Genomic DNA, 19808 nt, shown 5'->3' with positions numbered 1-19808 from the left:
AATACATACGCACAGCTACCCTTGAGCGGATTCGCCTTCACGACACCAAAAAAGAAAAGTAAAACAATCGAGGCTCGCTCCAGAAACCCTGCGTTATGCAGTCACAGCCATCTAATTTTATTTACTTGTACACCATCTTTCAGATGACAAAATAGAGATTTTCTTACAAAAGTTTACAATTACATATTAAATATATATCATATCAAATACATTTTATTAAAAGCTATATATCCGATTGGGTCCTTTTTAAGAAGATTACTTATAATTATTTTTATATTATACACATACATCATATTCAAAAGATCACAAAATGCATGCGCTTTCTTTAACCATTGATTGAAGTGTTATAATTTATATCTATGTGATGGTAATGGATATCGTATGGGAAGAATATGATAAAATAGTACATCCTGAATAAATAGAAAATAAAACAATACGTTTATTGAATGTTATTAAAAAAATATTACAAAAAAAAACGTAAGATAAAAATCTGAAAATAAACTCAATATACATAGTTCTTATTTTATGGATGGTTATACTATTGTAAAAGCACACTGACAGATTTACAAATTCAGTGTGAAACTATATTTTTCGTTAATATTAGAGAGATGACAAACTTTGGGTCAGAACAATCTTATAATCATTATTTTATTAATATACTTACATACTTTTCTGAAAATAAATATATTATACGTACTGTAATGTAATGAAAGTCATCAATTCTCATTAAATATTTTAAAGTATTAATGTAAAAACGTTTGTACATTATAAATAGTGTATGTATGTCAAATTAAATAAGTATTTACTACTGACTGACTATTCCGGACAAAGTAGCATAAAGAATACATTTCAATAATATTGTTTTACTGGCTGCTTTTCGTAAAAATATTTTATTATATCGAGTCAGTCCGTATTTACTAATACAAAATAGTCATCAGTGTGATTACTCGTTGATCGTTGTTTAGTAATAAAGATAGACAAAGCAGTGTAGAGGAAGGGCGCAATTTTGGTATTCTATAAAATAAAAAGGTGCTATATTGCGATTAGAATAATTAATATAATGTAACCCAAATTAAAGATTGTAAATTGTTACGTATATAATATAATATCATCAATAAAAAATAAATAAAACCACAAACAAAAATAATTTCAAGTCCTAAATTCTAAATCCCTTTTTAGCGAAAATATAGCATAAATCACAATTTAATAAAAATATTTTATGATTAATTATATTTTTAGAAACACCATAGTGGTAATTTAGTATATAATAATATATTAATCGTTTTATTTATAAATACGCCTATAAATAATATATACACATTTATACGTGTGTTGTGTGAATCATTACAGTGACTAGAGATATAAAATAAAAATGAATTAATATACCTTTTAAAATTGCTTCAAAGGTTTAATTTTAATTATTAGTGGCAAAACATATAGTTCACTCTCTAAAAATTAAAGATCAAAGCAATAATAGGCATATTAAAATAAAATTTGAATTATCATGTATTACATATAGTTTCTTTTATACAAACACTATATCTACATCTGCATATTTATATGTATATAGATTGCTTTTGTGATATTTCGTTGGTGCTTATTCATATACATTCATGTTACATTGAATATTCGTATATAAGTATAAAATATACATATGGCAGATTTTCATTAATTCATAAACATTATTTAAGCACCCGAATAAAATATTATTAACATGCAAGATTTGTTTTATGTGTATAGATTGCGCATGAAAATTATTGTAGTAGAATTGGACGATATCTAAATCATATTTTCAATCCATTTATGATGTACGTTTAGCTTTGCTAATAATTCACCATACATAATAATTTATTTACTAATTTGTCAAGATAAGTTATTGCATATTAAGGGAAAATATTACTATATATTAAAATTAATTTAGATATAAAATAAATTAGTTCTGTATATACTGTATAATTCTGAAACTATTCAATGAAGACACAGAAAACATCAATATAGCAGTGGGTAGTTTATATCTACTTGGATTGTATTTAACACAAATGTTGCAAGATAGATGGAATAATATTAAATGTAATCAAAATCTATATGATCAATAAATAGTATATACTCAATACGTATAACTTATTTACAACACAATATATTAGTGTAGCTTCTAAAATTAACAAAATTCTATCACAGATTCAAAAATTAAACAATCACCTTCAATTCTAGATCAATGTTTCCTTCTCACTTTTGCTAACAGTACATCACATAATATATGTAAGAAGCGTCAATTCAAAGAGAAATATTAAAAATATAACGACTCATTTTTACGTAAGCTAACAGACACGACTGAAAAACTCTCACTATGTTAACAATATTGCACAAGTTTTCGTACAAATGAGATATGTACAAATGCCGATTGTAAAACATGTCACTATCAAAAACGTCTTATTCATTATATACACATATTATAATTTATATGGATTTAACGCAGGCACGATGATTTTTTTACGTCAAGTATATTTATGTATAATAAATATTTACAGGATCATTTATCCTGTGTTATAATAATAAAAGCATTACGATTTTATATACTACCACATATTTGTACTATAGTGTTTTCTCTTCATTGTTTAAATAGAGCAATAAGAGCATGTTAGATGACAAAGATATGTTATTATTATTATTAGTATTATTAATACGAAGGATAACAAATCTGACGGATTTCCTATAGTACGATTTATGAATTCCTATAATTAATAAAAGCTGCTGCACTTACAAAATATGTTTATACTTAAATTAAATACAACCGTGTTACTGGCCAAAGATGATTAATATAAAAACGACAACAACAATTGATCATCAACTTTCGGACCTGAGTATTATCAGAATTGTAATATATGACTGAGAATACATTTAGAATCATTAAGTATTATTATAGTAATGGTGTCACAAAAAAATCGACGAAAATATAATATGTATATTATTGTATTAAGTTTAATTGTTAAGATATTTTCCATCACTGGAGACTATTGATCACATTTATTATAATATATTTTTTGGGAAACACCAATGTAGAACGGTCATCGTATCACTTAATAATAATTTAATATACATTAATCTTTATGCATAAGTTACACATGTGGGTAAATGAGCATGTAGTCTTGAAATCAATTATTACAAATGTATAATCGTACATATATGTATTACACAGTGTGAAATTGCATATATCCAATAAATACTTACAACCCTGTTTTGGTATAATTGATTTTTTTAACAATAGTGCATTTGCCTTGCATTAATCTTGTACACGGTCGTCGAGTGCGTTACGATTCTGACAGGCATTCAGAATAATACTGAGGTGTGCTGAGGTAGTCTATTAGACGTCTGGGAAGACGAAGCTCATCGATTAAATCACGGCGAACGTATTTCAAAATCACAAATCTAAAATAAAAATAAAATAAATATATTATTTACATAGTTATAAATATACGAGGATCAGTAAAATGAAAATCTTAAAAGGATAATAAAAATTCAAAGCACTGATCAATTGTCCAGTAAATTAACAACAGTGTTGCATATAATTTATAGAGTGGCCAGCAAAAAGGCACAGCAGTAGCCTACAATAGTCGCTGCATTTGCAATATGCACCAAAGTGAAATTAATCGCCGAATGAAAATACAGTATGGTGATTCGCGCCTGTCACTCCAGCAAGTGCCTGAGTGGATTAAAAACAGTAACTGTGAACTAATTAGCCTTACTTTTGGAGACAAGTACACCACTGCAGTTTTGCAGCACTTTAAAGCAGAATACAAAAGCTTACCAGTAGGAATTGTTACTGAAGATAAAAAGAAACTCTCTTTTGGGATGAACGAGGAATAATATCACGGAGACTATAAATAACTTTTTTTTTGTAAATTTTACTTTAAATTATAAGATAAAAAATATTAGGCAAACCGAAAAGAAATGACATTTTTTGTCGACATTGTGGAATAAAATCCTTGTAAAAACATTAAGAAATTATCCTAAAACTTGAGTCATTCAATAGTAATTGTTAACACCTGACCAGACAATTACCATAGAGGTGTATTGTGCTCAATTAGCAAGATTGAAAGCAGAAATGCTCAAGAAACGTGTTTTATAAAATAATCAACGATGAATTCTGCAGCAAGATAAAATCATTTTCTAATGAAAACCACCACAATTTTTTTTTATAAATATTATTTTAAATTTTTTCATTTTACTTGATGTTTAAGGTTTTCATTTGAGTTGTTAAAATGAACATAGTTAATAATATGATTAAAGTAATTCGTTTTTTGTTAATTTTTGGTTGGTTTTGCACCAATATAAAACTTTTTTATTGAAAAATAATGCATAAATCGTAAGAAAAAAACAAGAAAAATATCTACAGCTGTTAACACTATACTGGCTGATGGTTTAAAAATGCATTATACGTTAAGAGCCGATGACGCACATATGCGTCATTTGTGAAAAAGTTTTAAATTAATTAATTTAAATTAAATTAAGACCATCGTCATCTAACAGGTTACCCCAATGCGTCACGAGGGTCGAAAACAATAATTGTATTAATTACTACACAATATATATACATAATTAAAATAATACAAATAAAATAAAATAAAAAATCATTATATATCAAAATTAAATGATACAAAAACTGGACCAACTCCTGGTAGCTGACATTAAACATTAAGGAGCCAGATGGCCAGTCCTAGGCGATTTGGCGGGCGCGGATGCCCTAGCCTCAACGGTCATTAAACGAGGACGCGATCGTGATTCTCGAAGACGTTCTGGAACCCAAAACTGTAATTCCTCGAGAAAAGTTAGATTGTCGACAGCGCCCTTCAGTAATTTGAAGAAATGCTTAGTGACATACAACTTTCTGCTAATCGTATCCCAACGCTCCTAAAGGAAAGGTGCTGGGATATAAGAACAGATAATAACCAAATGTCCTTTATGTAATGTAAAGGTATCTTAAAAACCCTTCTTGAATTTTTTCCACTAAAATGGAATATTTGGTTATTCGGTGGTTCCAAATTATAAATCCTGATTCAAGAATGCTACGAACTAAGGTATCATAGAGGACTAAATAACGAACGGATCGCCAAAGTGAAAGGCGTTCCTCATAACAAAGCCGAGCATCTTGGAAGATTTATCACAGACGTTGTGTATGTTTAGAGAGAACCTTCACTTGTTCTCAAAAGTGATTTCGAGATCTTGAATGGAAGTTTATCTAGTCAAAATGTTCCCACTGAGATTGAAGGAATAAACTGATGGTGAGTGAGAAAATGACACTTTCAGACACTAAAGGGCAGACCGTTAACGGAAGCCCGTCTCCATCAAGTCTAAATCGCTCTGTGGAGATGCATTTATACAATTTTAAATTGAATTTGTAACTGCCGTATTTGTCATTAATAAATAACACAAAGAGCAGAGGGCCCTAGTTGGATCCTTGAGGAGTAGGGGAAATGAAAATGTTATAATATGGATTCACCTGCACATATGCTGTAAGCTTTGCACTCTCTTGTATCTGGACACTGGATATAAAAGCTGCACCCTGACGGGACCGAGCACCGGCCGGAGATTTAAGAAGAACAGATAGCGTCCGCTGCGCGACGTCTCCACGGCGTTCTCGATGAACTCGACGATAGTCCTCGCCTTAAACATTGTACAACTCCCGAAGCAAAATTTACCTATAACATCATCAAAACTCTGTCTATAATTACAATTGCCTGAAAGGGCAATTAATACGCGCCAATAAACATTTTACAAATAAAATAAAAACAATTTCAAATCAGATGTATACGGTTTTGATGAATGAAATTGTTTCGGTGTATTTCATGAAAATTCACCCTACATACATAAATTGACGATGAACACACACATACGTACTCTTAATAAAATCATAAATTTGACCATTTGAAGTAAAATAATCAGCAAGTATGTGTTGTGTCAAAATCAAAAGATATTCGATTGGTCGGTCAGGAAAAGTCGACACAGTGAGCAAATTCGCAATACATACAACGCAAAAATTTTGATGCAGCGCAATTTGTATGTAAGGAATTAAAATATACTAATCATACCCTGATCATGTTCGATGCGAACATGCCGCACTCCCCCGTTAAGCTTAAACGATATCGTAAATATGTAGTGATCGTCACTGCTATCGCGTAGTATAAAAGAGCCGTCCGGCTCGGTGGACAACAACTTTTCGGAAGCCTCGACAGAAATTGGACCCCAATACCATCCATACTGAAAGACAAACGTAAAACGTCGATTATAATAGTCAATAATGGATTTATATTTCTGTAATTCAATACAACTTGGGACAGTTCTTACTACATTATATATTGAGATTAATAAGTGAACTTAGTGTAATTTCAACAAATTTGAGATAAGAATAAATATAGTACTGATTATCAAGTCGCTGATGACTTGATAATCTTACTCAGACATAAGTGACTCAAGATATAACGACTCTTACAAAAATGAAGATGAAACTGATAATTACATTTTGGAGAAAGATAAAATCACTCCTAGACTAATATCAAAAGCTATTTTCATCTCACATTGTAAAAGAAAAAGCAAGGTAACATTGTTCATTTTGACTATGCTTTAGATATGTTGACAGCAAAAAACAAAAGCCGGAAATCGTTACATCCTATGATGAATACCTTTTAAATAAAAAGAGGAACATTAGATTATTTTGCAAGCATTGCAATTCAAATTGTAGTGTCGGTCGTGGTGATATCTCAGACATTCAAGAGCACGTTAGAGGTCAATATATAAAACAATGTCACCTCTTGGAATAAATGCGAATCACTTTACACATTTTTTCATGAAACATAAACTGCGTTTACAATGTTGTAAAACAACAATCTTTTGTAGCAAAGTAAAACCAGGGTAATTTAACGATTTAAAAACAGCAACTAAATATTTGTCAGTCAAAACAAAACAACAAAATTGTTCACAAGTCCTACAATAATATAATTCTCAAAAAGTATAGTATTAGTACAGAAAAAATATTCACACCAGTTCTTATATTTTACAAGAAGCTAAACCAATGTTAATATAATTAAACTTTAAATTTTAAATGAGTCAACATCTAGCATTGTATCGAGCTAACGTATTCAGACATTTAAGAATTGATCTATTAAAATGTATTTCATTTGAATGCAATGCGCATTTCAAGATTTGTAAAATACGAATTTACAAAGTTAAATGATGATTTAAATACTGAAATTGAAGGTATAGGTTGTCTAGAACATATTTTAAATGATACCATACAAACAGCGAGTGACATTGATATTGAAAGAAACAATTAATTATCTATCATCTGCAGGTCCCGGAATTTTCCAAGCGACAAAATTATAAATTCTCTTTTTCAAAAATGAAAGCAGAATCTTCACAACAATATTTGGATATTTATTTATGGCAATAGTGTGAATTTTGATGTATATTTTTTCTAATGTAGTTATAATAATCAGAAAAAATTTTAGTACTACCAGAAACAGTCCAGGGGATATTACAATACCTCATAAATATTTTATTCAAATTGATACATTTAAAAATAAGATTTTAACGAAAGAGGTAAATCTTATCACATATGTTTGAAATTTTAACTTTTACTTGTTTATTATTAAATTATTAATGCCGCCGTTTTAGGTATGAACAATTTAGATACAAAAAATCTTTCCTTAGAAAGTTTATAAATCGATTTAACCTAGTATTATTGATTTGTGAACTATGCAGACAATTTAAGGCCTTATTGTAACAATTTCTATTAGGATGCACTTTAAAAATGTCAGTTAATGGTAAAAAGGAGATCATTAGTCTCAAATTAATTAGAAATATGGAACATCTAACATGATCGCAAGTAATTAATATTAATGGGCAAATATCACTATTTGTGTATTAAACATAGACGAGATAACTCTATATGTAAAATAATACACTGATTTCAAATATCAAGGTCTCTTATTTTAGATAAGGTTGACAATGCTTTTGAAAAGTTCTGCAAAATTCATTACTATTTTTGTTTTAAAATAATATAAAATACATTTTAATGACACTTTTACTATATATTATGATAACGAACCTTTTGGGATTATTATTTTTTTTTACCAAAATTGATACATTGGGATTCTGCAATTACATATTGCATTGATTTACAGCTGAGTTTTACACTATACTAAGAATATATTTAGATTTTTATAAAGAAAAAGCAAAAGTTTTGGTATATAAATTTCTATAGTTAGTTTAACTAGCATGAATACTTATTTTAAATTTGATTTTTTTTCATCTATATGTGAAATGTGATTATTTTTTAAGATTATACAATAATTTAATATTGTTTTTGTGCTATAAAAAAACGGGTTTTCTAATTTAAAGTATCAATAATTATAATTTAAAAAAGCAAAGCTGAGCTTTTAATTTAATTTAATGCATATTTGTGCCAAAAAAATAATTAAAAGTGAATTTTTAAATGTTTAACCCTTTCATTGCCAAAATTATAGATTCAATGTCCTCGTTGAAAAAATAATCAGATAGATTTTTAATTCTGTTTTTTTATAACATATTACACCAATATTCAGATAGTAGTCCCAAGCAGCAAAAATTAATTTTGATAAAATTTTCAAAAAGTAAAGTCGATCGAAATATTATTGTGAAAAAACTGTAGCTTATCTTTAAAACTAGGTTAACGGGCATTCAACTATAAAAAAATCGTAAAAAATACTGTCTGATGCAAATCAAATCTGAATACAAATCAGAAACATGTCAATTTGACGGGTGCCGTAAATCTAATGTTAATAAGAATCTATGTAGTTGTATATTGACATTAAAAAATTATTGTCGAATTGTTAAAAATATAATAGTCTAATTGAAACTTTGGAGCATTCGCTACATCATTGAGAATTATAATTTTAGTAGGCGTCAGGAGAATTTCTTTTAAAAATAAGATTTACCCTAGTGCACATTTATTATAAGATTGATTTAAATTTAATACTGTCCCAAGTTATCCGGCATTACTGTATTGAGATATGTAATTCATACATCTTTTACGATTTGTATCGACTTTGGAAAATCCAAGAGATTAGATTCTTCGTCAATTTCTTTGTGGTGTGCATCTGTACGAGGGGTTTGCGGCACTGAGGGCAGAGCCCTCTGAGCGACTTTTTGCATGGTGTTTCCGGAATCCGTGGGACGAACTGAGCTCTCGTCGTCACTACATTCAACTGAAGCGGTTTTCTTCAATCTGAACAAATTACACAGAGTCTGCTTGAAGTTTAACGATAGATTCCTAACCGGAGATTTCTTCACCGGCACCATTTTTTGTTCCTCTGACTTTCCTTCTTCTGCGTTGTCTTTATGCTTTTTATTATACCTCATGGTAAACATGTTCTTTTTACTCTTTCGTAGATTATTATTGCTTTCGATATTTTCGTCAGTAATCCTATCTAAGTTTTCTTCTAGCGAATTAAAGCTTACATTATTATTGTTAACTTTACGACTATCGTCTGGACTAATTGTTACTTTGTTCGTTTTTATAGCTTCGATTCGAGTTATTTTGGGCTTGACGATGATGCTGTCGATTTCGGTGAATTTCATCGCAGATTGCGTCTTGTTGGTCCAACTGGTGCCAGGTATACTGTGGCGTTTGTTCTCGCTTAAGCTTGTGATTCTCGTTCGCCCTTTGGAAGTGATGGGTATCCTAGGCGGTAGAGGTAAATCGTTGACAACGTTTGTATACTCCAAGCGGTTGTTGCGGAGCGAATTTTGATTCCTGCTCCTTTGAAAGGCGGACGCCTGCGAAGGTCTGACGGAATCGATCGGCACTGTATATATGTCACTGTCAAACGGTACGTTGTACATGTCCGCTATGTCTGATGTGCCGATCGACAGCGTATCATGAGATATCGCTTGCGTGATAAAACTGGAATCGTCCGTCTCCGTCTGAGTAGTCAAAGAATTGTGACTGCTCGATAGCCTCGACGTTTGCAGCGAACTTCGCGAAGACGGGCGCACGGAGCTATGACACGGACTCAAATGCAGCAGTCTCGGTGCGTTGTATCGCCTGACGGATTGACGCCAATCGGAGCTCCGGTCGCAAGTCTTACTGCCCTCGAACGTCATTGTCAATTCTGCTCGTTTAGATAAGGACAAACTTACGCCGCTGGACAGATTCAAACGTGGTCGATCCTGAAAATTGATAAGAACATATTATAATTTTCTTAAACTGATATTTAGGGTTGGGCAATGGAAACGTTCCATGCTTGGGTTTTGAACCATCTTGTTTATTATTGCGAAACATGAAAGAAAAGAACTGGTAAGAAATTACCATTTTCATTCTTAACCCTTAAACCTTACTTTAACTTACTAATACTCAAAAAAGAGAAAAAAATAATTTAGAAACTAAATAATAGGTAGGATATAAAACTATTTTTAAGGAAGGCAAAATCGTAAATAGAGGAACATATAAAAAAATACGGAAAATTGATATTTATCGTCAATTATCTGCATATGTAATGAAAAAAATAAAAAATATTTTTTCTTAAATATTTTATAGTCCACCAGGGGTTTTCAACCAGTTAAAACAGAAACCGATTAACCTGTTTTTCAGTCATTTTTTAACCACTGGTCACGGTACTTTTTTAAAAATAAATCAAAAACCCTTTCATAAGCAGCAGTATAAAAAAATACAGCTGTTGTAAAACATATATAAATATTCGTACAAATTTCTGAGTTAGCTAGGGCATGACAAGGAAGTCGTTAAAAAACCGAAAACCATCTTTTTGCATTTAGTTAACTGTTTTTGTAAGATCATTTTTAAATTAAATAAAGCAACATACTTTTTAAAACTTATAAATAACGCATAAAATGGTTTTTTCATGGCATTTTTTTTGTGAAAGGCTCGGGCAATATTAATAATAATCAATGTTCTATGGACGGAAAGTACCTTTTCTATTATGTTTGAGATTAGAAATACTGAATAATAAATGTTTGAATACAATAGAACACTGAATAACACTATTAGCACGATCGACAGAAAAATGTGACCTTACCCCCAACAACACGTTCCCCCACTGATAGACATCGCAAACAATGTCACACTCGCTCATATACTACGTGCTTGCTCATATACTACGTGCATCTCCTTTTTGATCCGTCTCAGCTTCGTTTCGGTTCGGATGGCCTCGAGTCCCGAGTACTGAATGAGACGGCAAGATATTTCTGATATGGTTTATACTAGGATTCAATATTTATAGGAAAAAATATAAATATTTTAAATCGACTAGAACATTGAGATAAATTATTTGTAATTTCAAGAGAATTTAATCTAACATGAATATTTTTTTAAAAATAGATTCCGATTCCAATATAATATTAGCTCAGTTAAGTAACATTTTAATTAATACTTCTCGATATTTGGACTTGAAGGACCTGAACAAGGAGGATATTAACAAATTGATAAACTATAAAGTAGAATTAGAAGAGAAAGAACTTATAACACTAACAGAAAAATTTTGATCGAATTCCACAAACAGTGATTAAAATTTTAATAATATAAATTATAATTTGGGCAATCTGAATCAAAACTACATTTAGCAGAAGAGCTGAAAACTTATTTTATTAATTTTGATCATTTAACCGAACGTTCTACAAAATTTAAAAAACAATTTCAAATATCTCTAGCTCCATATTACAAGTTAAGAAAATAACGCCAGACTACAAATGAACAATCTCAGAAAATAAATAAAGATAATAATAGAACAGAAAGTGATAAAGTTCTTATACTAGCTTCAAAAGAATCGTGTCGTTGGTTTGGGATGACAGAGAGAGTGATTGTCGATTGCTTCATACTTGTTATTTTTTTCTGATTTATGGGCTCTTCCAAATGTTTATATACTTTTTTTCCTTTGTGCAATAAATAAATCGTTTGTATTTTATTCTTTGTAAATAAATTTCTGTACGTATATATAAAACTTATTAAGTTTAACTCCCCTGCGACGCAATATGCATTCAACTCTCTGACTCTCGCTCACTCGCGTGTTAAGTGACGAGAATGAGTGAGAGATAAGATAGTATATACAAATACGAGACATTTTCAGTGGGAAAACGGCACATTTTGGAAGTCAAATATATTTTAATGAACCTTTTCCATTATTTATATTCTCTTTGTTTTCTTTTATTAAATTATAAAAAAACTTCACAATTGACATTACTATAGTTAATATAAATATAATTTTTTCCATTGTGATAATATCGAGTCTATTGCGCTCATTTGTCATTTTGCATTAGAGAGCTATTTCACCGGGACGCCAAGGTGACGTATCCAGCAGAATCACAACTTGGACTTGGTGACGTCGCCAGGTCAGATACATGGCATAGAATTATATACATTGCGTCTGGAGACGCTGCTGGCTACGTCGCTGTGTCGTTCTGGTGTATTATATTAGTTAAGAATAGCAGCCATCAAAAGACGAAAAAGTATTCAATGTATCTTTATATATAATGTGACATTATTACAAAAATATATATTTTTTTTAATAAAAATGTAAAGCATTCTGGTTCTTTATGTCTTTTTTAAATATTAATAATGTTTTAAATGTTGTGTTGATATTTTGTCGGAGGGGGGGGGGAGCAATGTAGTTTTTGCGTGGGGCGCTAAATAAGCCAGAACCGGCCCTGTATAAGATATTATAATTTTAATTTTTTTTTAAAAAAATCTCGTTCAAAGCATATTATATAATATTTAAATAATATAATATTTTACATTTCTAATAAATTAAATACTTTTTATCATACTGTATTTTTTGTAGAGCTATAATTTTTAAGAGATATATTTGAGTATTTAATGGTTTAAATCAATTAAATAACGTTCATGGCAGGTCCTGATAGGCATTTTCAGTATGTGCGGGTATTTTATGAAATCTGACATTGTCACGTGATAATTGTCAGATCTCGTGGAGTGCCAAAGAGTGTTAAATTCACATAAATAAGTAGCAAACAGATATCAAATCACGATAGATATCTCTTACATAGTATTAGTTAAAAATTATGCAAAACGAGCGATATAAACAATATAAACAAAACTTTATATAACACAGTGGCTTTGTAAGTATATTTTACCTAATAGAAAATATAGCACGGTTATTCTAACAAAATTATCATTGACATTTCAGGATCAAATGTTAGAAGAAATAGCAATATGTAATTCATTTCAGCTTAGCAATTTTTCTTAACCGTAATATATCAAAATAGTCTTTACATATGTGATTTAATTTAATAATGAAGAAATTATCAAACACCTATTTTATAAAAGCTTCTGTTATTTATTATTTATAAAAACTCATATGAAAATGTCAAGTGTTGAAATTAACTTTTTTTAGCACCCATAAAAGACAAATTCGAAAAAATCTAGTGTTTGGGGTTTCTTCGTCAAGGATATTGCGATAGAGACAGAAAAGTGTGTCACATATAGTCAAGATATAAAATGTAAGAGAGGCTCGACATCGACTTTGGCAAACCATTTAAAAGTGAAATATGGCATTGAGTTGAAAAATATTGAGTCAATAGAAAATCCGACAAAAAAGCATCGGAGATGATTTTATTTATGGGTCTAATTTTTCATTGATTTTTAATTTATTTAAATTTATATTTTTATGTGTAATACTTCAAAAAACCTTTTAATAATTGGAAAATAATTATAATTTTTTTTAAACTAAAATACGTTTTTAGTTTCATATGAAATATGATGATTTTGAATGTGATGCGTTTTTTTGCATCCTACTGTATATCGTTGTCGACTATTATTACATAATATTGTAGAGGTAGATTTAATAGCATGTTTCCCAAATTTTACGATTGCCCTTAAAATTTTTTTAACCCTGTCAGTTTCAAACCCACTGGTAAATTAGGGTTTTAAAAACTTAATTTAATTAAAAGTTATTTCCGATCTACGATGTCTCAGGAAAACAGTAGTCTAGCACTAATAACCATTGAACATAATTTATCTCTAAAAACCAAATGAGTTGTTTTAAAAACATCGTTAAATTAATATTTTTTGTTTAATTGTATAGTAAAAGATGGCTTGCACGGGATAGGCCCTGCTTATTGTGGAATGTGAAATACCAGATCCGTATACAGAAATATCCAGCAAAAATAAAGACCTGGGTTACAATTCCATCTAACAACGATGATTTGCAATACATAGATATAATCTCAGCCGGCTTTATATGTATAAATATTATATATAAAAAGCCATCAAGATGCAGTGGTTAGAAATGGTTAGATTTCAAGTAAATAAATAGCATGAACATATACAAACATTGATTAACCAATTGAGATGGTTTCGAATATATAATTATTACTTCTAGGAGTGTATCTCTTTTTTACTAAATAAATAAAAAAATTCTTGATTTCAAAAATGTCAAGAAACACTTTTATATATGGATGATGGTACTCTGTGGATTATATATAAAAACGTACTTGAAATTGTGACGGTGGTTCTATTGTGGTGCTGATTATTTTCACAGGGCCTTTTTTTACTGTATTGAAGTTGTCGCCGTACATTTGCTCCGACGCGTCTTGAGAGTCGTACTGTGATAACGATTTCTCATCGTAGTCACTCTCTTGAAGCTAAAACCAAACAGAATGGAAGCATACGTGAACTTTGATTTGGCTAAACGATATATTTTCAGGTGTTCGTATGATAGAAGATGATGAAACAGCACGTTTGTACAATCGTAGCTGATTATGAGAAAAAGTGATCAGTGGTATGGATGCGCACCTCCGAGCTTATGTGTAGGAGACCAGAGTCGCTGGAGAACGAGCCGCTGGTGACGATGAGGCCACTGTCTTCGCTGAGGGGCGCCGCCTCCAATGACGGCGGCGACTCCATCGCGGCGACTCTCCCGCGGCCATTACACCAGGCGCTCGAGAGCCAGCTCGTTGCCCCAAGTAACTCCCGTCTCGATCCTACGAGCGTTTCGATATAACGAGCATTACAAATAACTAGTAATCCGATATTGCGAACGCTGCAACTGAGATGCCTATCGCATACATTTTGATGAGTAATATTAGCGTATCTGATTTTCGCATTCAATTCAATCAATCAAACTATATTAAATAATAATTTTAATTTATTTTACTAAATATTTACCATTTTTGCACTATGACTAATTAAATAAAAAAATCCAAGTTCAAATAATGTAAATAAAATTAAGATTCATCAGTTATTAAGGGGTTTATGGAAATAATATGTAAATGCTCGACAATTTCCAGCTGCAGATTATAGATGGCTTGGAGAATTGCAATAGCGTCTCTAATTCTTGATCATCACGACCAAGATGCCTGAGAACTCTTCCCTTGCATAAGCAATCGTATACGCAAGAATATTCATGAGTCATTTTGTCTCCTATATCCACTCCGCCTTTTGTTCTGTGATAAAAATTAATCAGCAGCGGTCGTTTATTTTTGCTGCCTTCACTATCTGTGTTAGAAACGTTTGTACTGAGAAACAAAACCGTGTGAATCGATTTTGAAATATAAGACGCCAAGCACGTGTTATCAGCAAAACCAAACACACTACTATACAGTTCTTTCAACTTATCCCTTAAGAACTGCACATAGCCAGAATCATCTGAAAGCGAAGATAAAGGACGTGCGCTTCAAAGATATTTAAAATGTTTCCTGCATAATAATATATATATGTCATAATTTTTTTTATCATAAGAAGATTTTGATATCATACTTATATTATATGAACGTTCCTGTTTTTCATTACACTTCAATGAATCTGACATATTTGATATGAATTATAAATAATGAAAATTTGTTATTACTTCTTTTATAATAAATATAATTTCAAATGAAAATGTGAAAAGTACTTACTTCGTATTTGCAATAATCTTCGTCTGATTCCGATTCGAACATTTCAGTCACGTCTTCGTTATACGAGGAAAATTCTACACCTTCAAATTTGAGATCCGATTCATCGAAATCATTAAATCGCTATAAATATTATTTAAACTAAAGCAAGTTTTAATAAAGAATATTTAATGAAGTAAAAATATTAAATATATTTGTTAAGTTGGAAAATAATCTCCCGACGATATGCAAATAAATACTGACACACGATTAAAACTCCGTCTGATATCCGAGAAAAAATAGGATATACTCACCTCTTGCGAAAATCTCTGACAAAGCGGTATAGCGTGGGCGCGTGAAAGTTAATATGCGATGGTGCACATCTCATTTTGGTCATCACAGAGTGATCGAATCCAAATTTTTGGGTTGGCAGCACTGTAAATCAGACAGCTGTCAATAATTACGCGTGATTAAAATAACAAATCTGTACGAACTGTGTATAGAAATTCACGGTAAGATTATGGTTAATTTTATCGTCCCACTGAACGAACAATTAACAACGTAGTAAGCAATTGTTAAGAGACGGCGTTGGAGATAGTGTAAGGCATGTGCATTATTGTGGCGCCCATTCAGCTGGGATATTGCTGCTTTAAAATTAATTGTCGATTCGCAGCTTTTGGGCTTTTCTTTTGGCTCCCTAAGTCGCATTTTGCATCTGGATTTTCATCTACAGCCGTATAAACTTCAGATAACACAAGAACTGAAGTCCAGAGACCTCGGATAGCGAATAATTTAAGCAGATTGGGTGTTAGAGCAACAGGAAGTTGATACTGATTTTTTAAAGAAAAAAATATCTGATGAGGCATATTCCCACCTCTCTTGCTATAAGCAAAATTGCCGAAATTTTTGTAAAATTAATATCTTGAAAATCCTTATGTAATTCATTATGTAGTTAGTCAATGGTGAGCACTATAAGCGCTTGATAACCGATTATTTTTGGCACGAAATTGAATATATTGATGTGGAAGACATGTGGTTCCATCAAGATGGTGCAACTTATCACACATAGGGTGCGGCATTGGATATTTTGCGTAAAAAGTTCTCAGTCACATTATTTCACGTTTTGGTGACGTCAACTGGCCGTCAAGATCATGCGATTTAACGCCGTTGCATTTTTTGTGACGTTACACTAAGATTCGTGTCTGTACGAATTGTGTATCTACGAGAAGATTATGGTCAATTTTATCGTCTTACTGAGCAAATAATTCACAAAGAAGTGAAAAAAATTATAGATACTAGAATCGTGGGATATAGGGTAAGACCTGTTCATCATTGTGGTCCTCGTTCAGCTGAGAATATTAGTGAAAGTGTGACCGAAGACTCAGAATTGTCGATTCGTCGGCTACTTTGGCGTATTTTGCATCTGGGATTGCTCATACGTCCGTATAAAATTTAGATGGTACAAGAACTTAAGCGCATAAACCATGAACAGCAAAAACTTTACTCAGATTTTTCTAAAAAAATATTTTTTCTTGATGAGGCAAAGACACTTTAATACACAAAATTGCTGCTTGTTTAACAACAGACCACTAAATGCCCAAAAAGTGTTTGGGACGCATTGTGTTCGGGCGGCGTCATTGGGCCTTACTTTTTTGAAAATTATGAAATCCAGACTTCAACGGCTATAGGCGCTTGATAAACGATTGTTTTTGGCAAGGAATCGAAGATATTGATGTGGAAGATACGTGGTAGCAACAAGACTTGCCACACACTGGGTGCAACGTTGAAAACGTTCTCAGGTAGCTATATTTTACGTTTTAGTGACGTCAATTGGCCGCCAAGATCATCCGATTTAACCGCGTTAAGAACGGTGGGCTTGGAGAATATTCAATTAATACAAAAAATCGAATATATCCTTAAATTTGTATTTTTTAAAATCTTTTGTTTGTATTTATTTATTATATATTTCTACTGTAGAAAGATGAGTTGTAAATATTTACTTGCTAGTCTTGATTTTCAGAAAACATTCACGCCGATAATTTATCCATTGAAATAAGATTTGAGTTGGTACAAGGAATAAAACAAATAGGTACGTAATAAACAGTCTTTATTGCAAATATAATCCAACAATAATAATACTTCTAAATTTACAAATGAAAGAAAATTATTATTGAATTTATTTTATACACGTTTTATTAACATTGATATTGATCTATTTTGTCCAGAAAGGTATGTTAAATTGTTTTTTTTTTGTAATAAATATTAATTACATATTGATATAGATAGACTTATGTGTAGATATTTAATTTGTACATTCATTTTTAAAACGAATAAAATTTGGAATAAAATCTTTTTTAAGGGTGAAATTTTACTATAGGATACTTTGACTTAAATTAAAATAATTTTGTGTACTTTTATAATTTTATTGGATTAGTTTTGCATTCATAGCAAAAATACAAATTTAAAAATACTTCAATTAAACCGCAGGCGAATTGGCTGAAGGATCATCACATTCAATAGCGCAGCTTGGTCCATTGCGTAGTGTGCCATCTGGCAAAACTATATCCCACTGCTTTTCGATTTCGTACTTTTCCACCAGAACCCCTTCTTCGTTAACACCTAAAATAATAGATTATTATAAATAATAGTCACACATGAAAAGTGCACAATTTTATATTGTCTCAAAAGTTACATGAATTATCCTTAATAAGTCTCCAAACTCTTTTTAGGTGTAATGGTGGAACCTTTCGCTCCGCTCCTGAAAAAATGTTATTACATTAAAGCTGTTTTGTTAATATTAACTGAATAATTTAAATCGTTAATTACATACGTTTTTTACTTTTCTTCCCTGTAGAAAACCCTGTTGACGTTTGAGGGCGTTGATCGTCCATCTTAAACTATTAAATATCTTTAGAATCATACAAAATTAGGAATGATAATATATCAGGTGATTACCGTTCTCAATGATCCTTCCACCTGAACGGTCACCGAAAAAGTGATAATTATCAGTGACTCCAATATCGAACACACACACTTGTTAAGTTAAACAATGTATTAGTGATTGTCATGATATCATATTCTTCTAGTTTTACAATTTTATTGAAACTCGACATCATCAAATTCATTGTATCAAACTTGTGGTGCCGCGATGAGATTTGCTTAGCTTTGATTTGATAAAAGCACGTTCGGTATTTGTGACGGTAACGATGAATCACTCAATATGCTGGGAAAAATCTCACAACAAATATTTTAATGAAATTATTTTTTCAGTTAAAACTTTATCAACATATTATTTTATAAAATGTCACAAAATTCCGTATTCGTTTTCTGTTTTAATTATATATATTGAATTATTTTAAAACTCAATATTAGAAATGTCTATAATTTCTTTGTTTTTTTTTTGCAAATTTACAAGATTGAAAAAATGTAACCCAAATTCCCAAACGGGATCTTTTGGTACTTCGTCTTATACCAATTAATCGTATATTGCCAAGTTTTGTTGGCCCAACAGCATGGCTTTCTTCCTGCCCGTTCTACTGTCACTTATTTTCAACCCTTCACCAAAATAATGACAAGATCTCTCGATATGTACTATTGATTTTAAGAAGGCCTTCGACAGGATTTGTCGTAGGTTATTTGTAAAAATTGTCGGACCACGGCTGCTCAGATAATTATTTCGATTATTCTCGAGTTATTTCTTTCATTGTTATTTTTACTGAATAGATACATTTATGTATAGACATTTCCTTTGATCATTTTATTTAATTTGTATTTTAACTTTCAAAACGATTAAAATTTGCATTTGTATGAGATAAAAACTTGTTTAAGGTTGAAATATTACCATTAATATCATAGGATATTTAGATTTAAATTCAAACTAATTTTTATACATTATTGTCAAATTTTATTGTTTTCTATTTCATTCCTAATAGAAA

The 19808-nt window shown here is 30.9% G+C and overlaps 1 protein-coding gene across 1 annotated transcript; it reads right to left on the bottom strand.

Annotated features, from left to right (window-relative positions):
* Positions 1-2611: 2611 nt before the first annotated feature.
* LOC148234422 (uncharacterized) lies at positions 2612-14962 on the bottom strand. The gene is made up of 6 exons (XM_088187910.1): positions 14795-14962; positions 14494-14643; positions 9058-10203; positions 6087-6255; positions 5498-5696; positions 2612-3426 (listed from the first exon to the last, which is right to left on the bottom strand). The coding sequence occupies exons 1-6, from the start codon at positions 14903-14905 to the stop codon at positions 3309-3311; spliced, it is 1893 nt and encodes a 630-aa protein (XP_088044036.1). The 5' UTR covers positions 14906-14962; the 3' UTR covers positions 2612-3308.
* Between the last annotated feature and the right edge of the window lie 4846 nt (positions 14963-19808).

Source organism: Plectrocnemia conspersa, unplaced genomic scaffold (genome assembly GCF_051122295.1).
Source record: "Plectrocnemia conspersa isolate PC_06_02 unplaced genomic scaffold, ASM5112229v1 ptg000006l, whole genome shotgun sequence".
In the NCBI taxonomy this organism is placed as follows: domain Eukaryota; kingdom Metazoa; phylum Arthropoda; class Insecta; order Trichoptera; family Polycentropodidae; genus Plectrocnemia; species Plectrocnemia conspersa.
This window is presented reverse-complemented; position numbering and strand designations above follow the sequence as displayed.

Bases quoted from the DNA above. Each gene is read 5' to 3' on its own strand.
- LOC148234422 (XM_088187910.1), bottom strand. From the start codon at position 14,905: ATGGAGTCGCCGCCGTCATTGGAGGCGGCGCCCCTCAGCGAAGACAGT. The intron at 14,644-14,794 runs GTGCGCATCCAT...GTTTGGTTTTAG, and splicing joins TCCTACACATAAGCTCGGAG to CTTCAAGAGAGTGACTACGA. The intron at 10,204-14,493 runs GTACGTTTTTAT...ATCAATTTTCAG, and splicing joins AACCACCGTCACAATTTCAA to GATCGACCACGTTTGAATCT.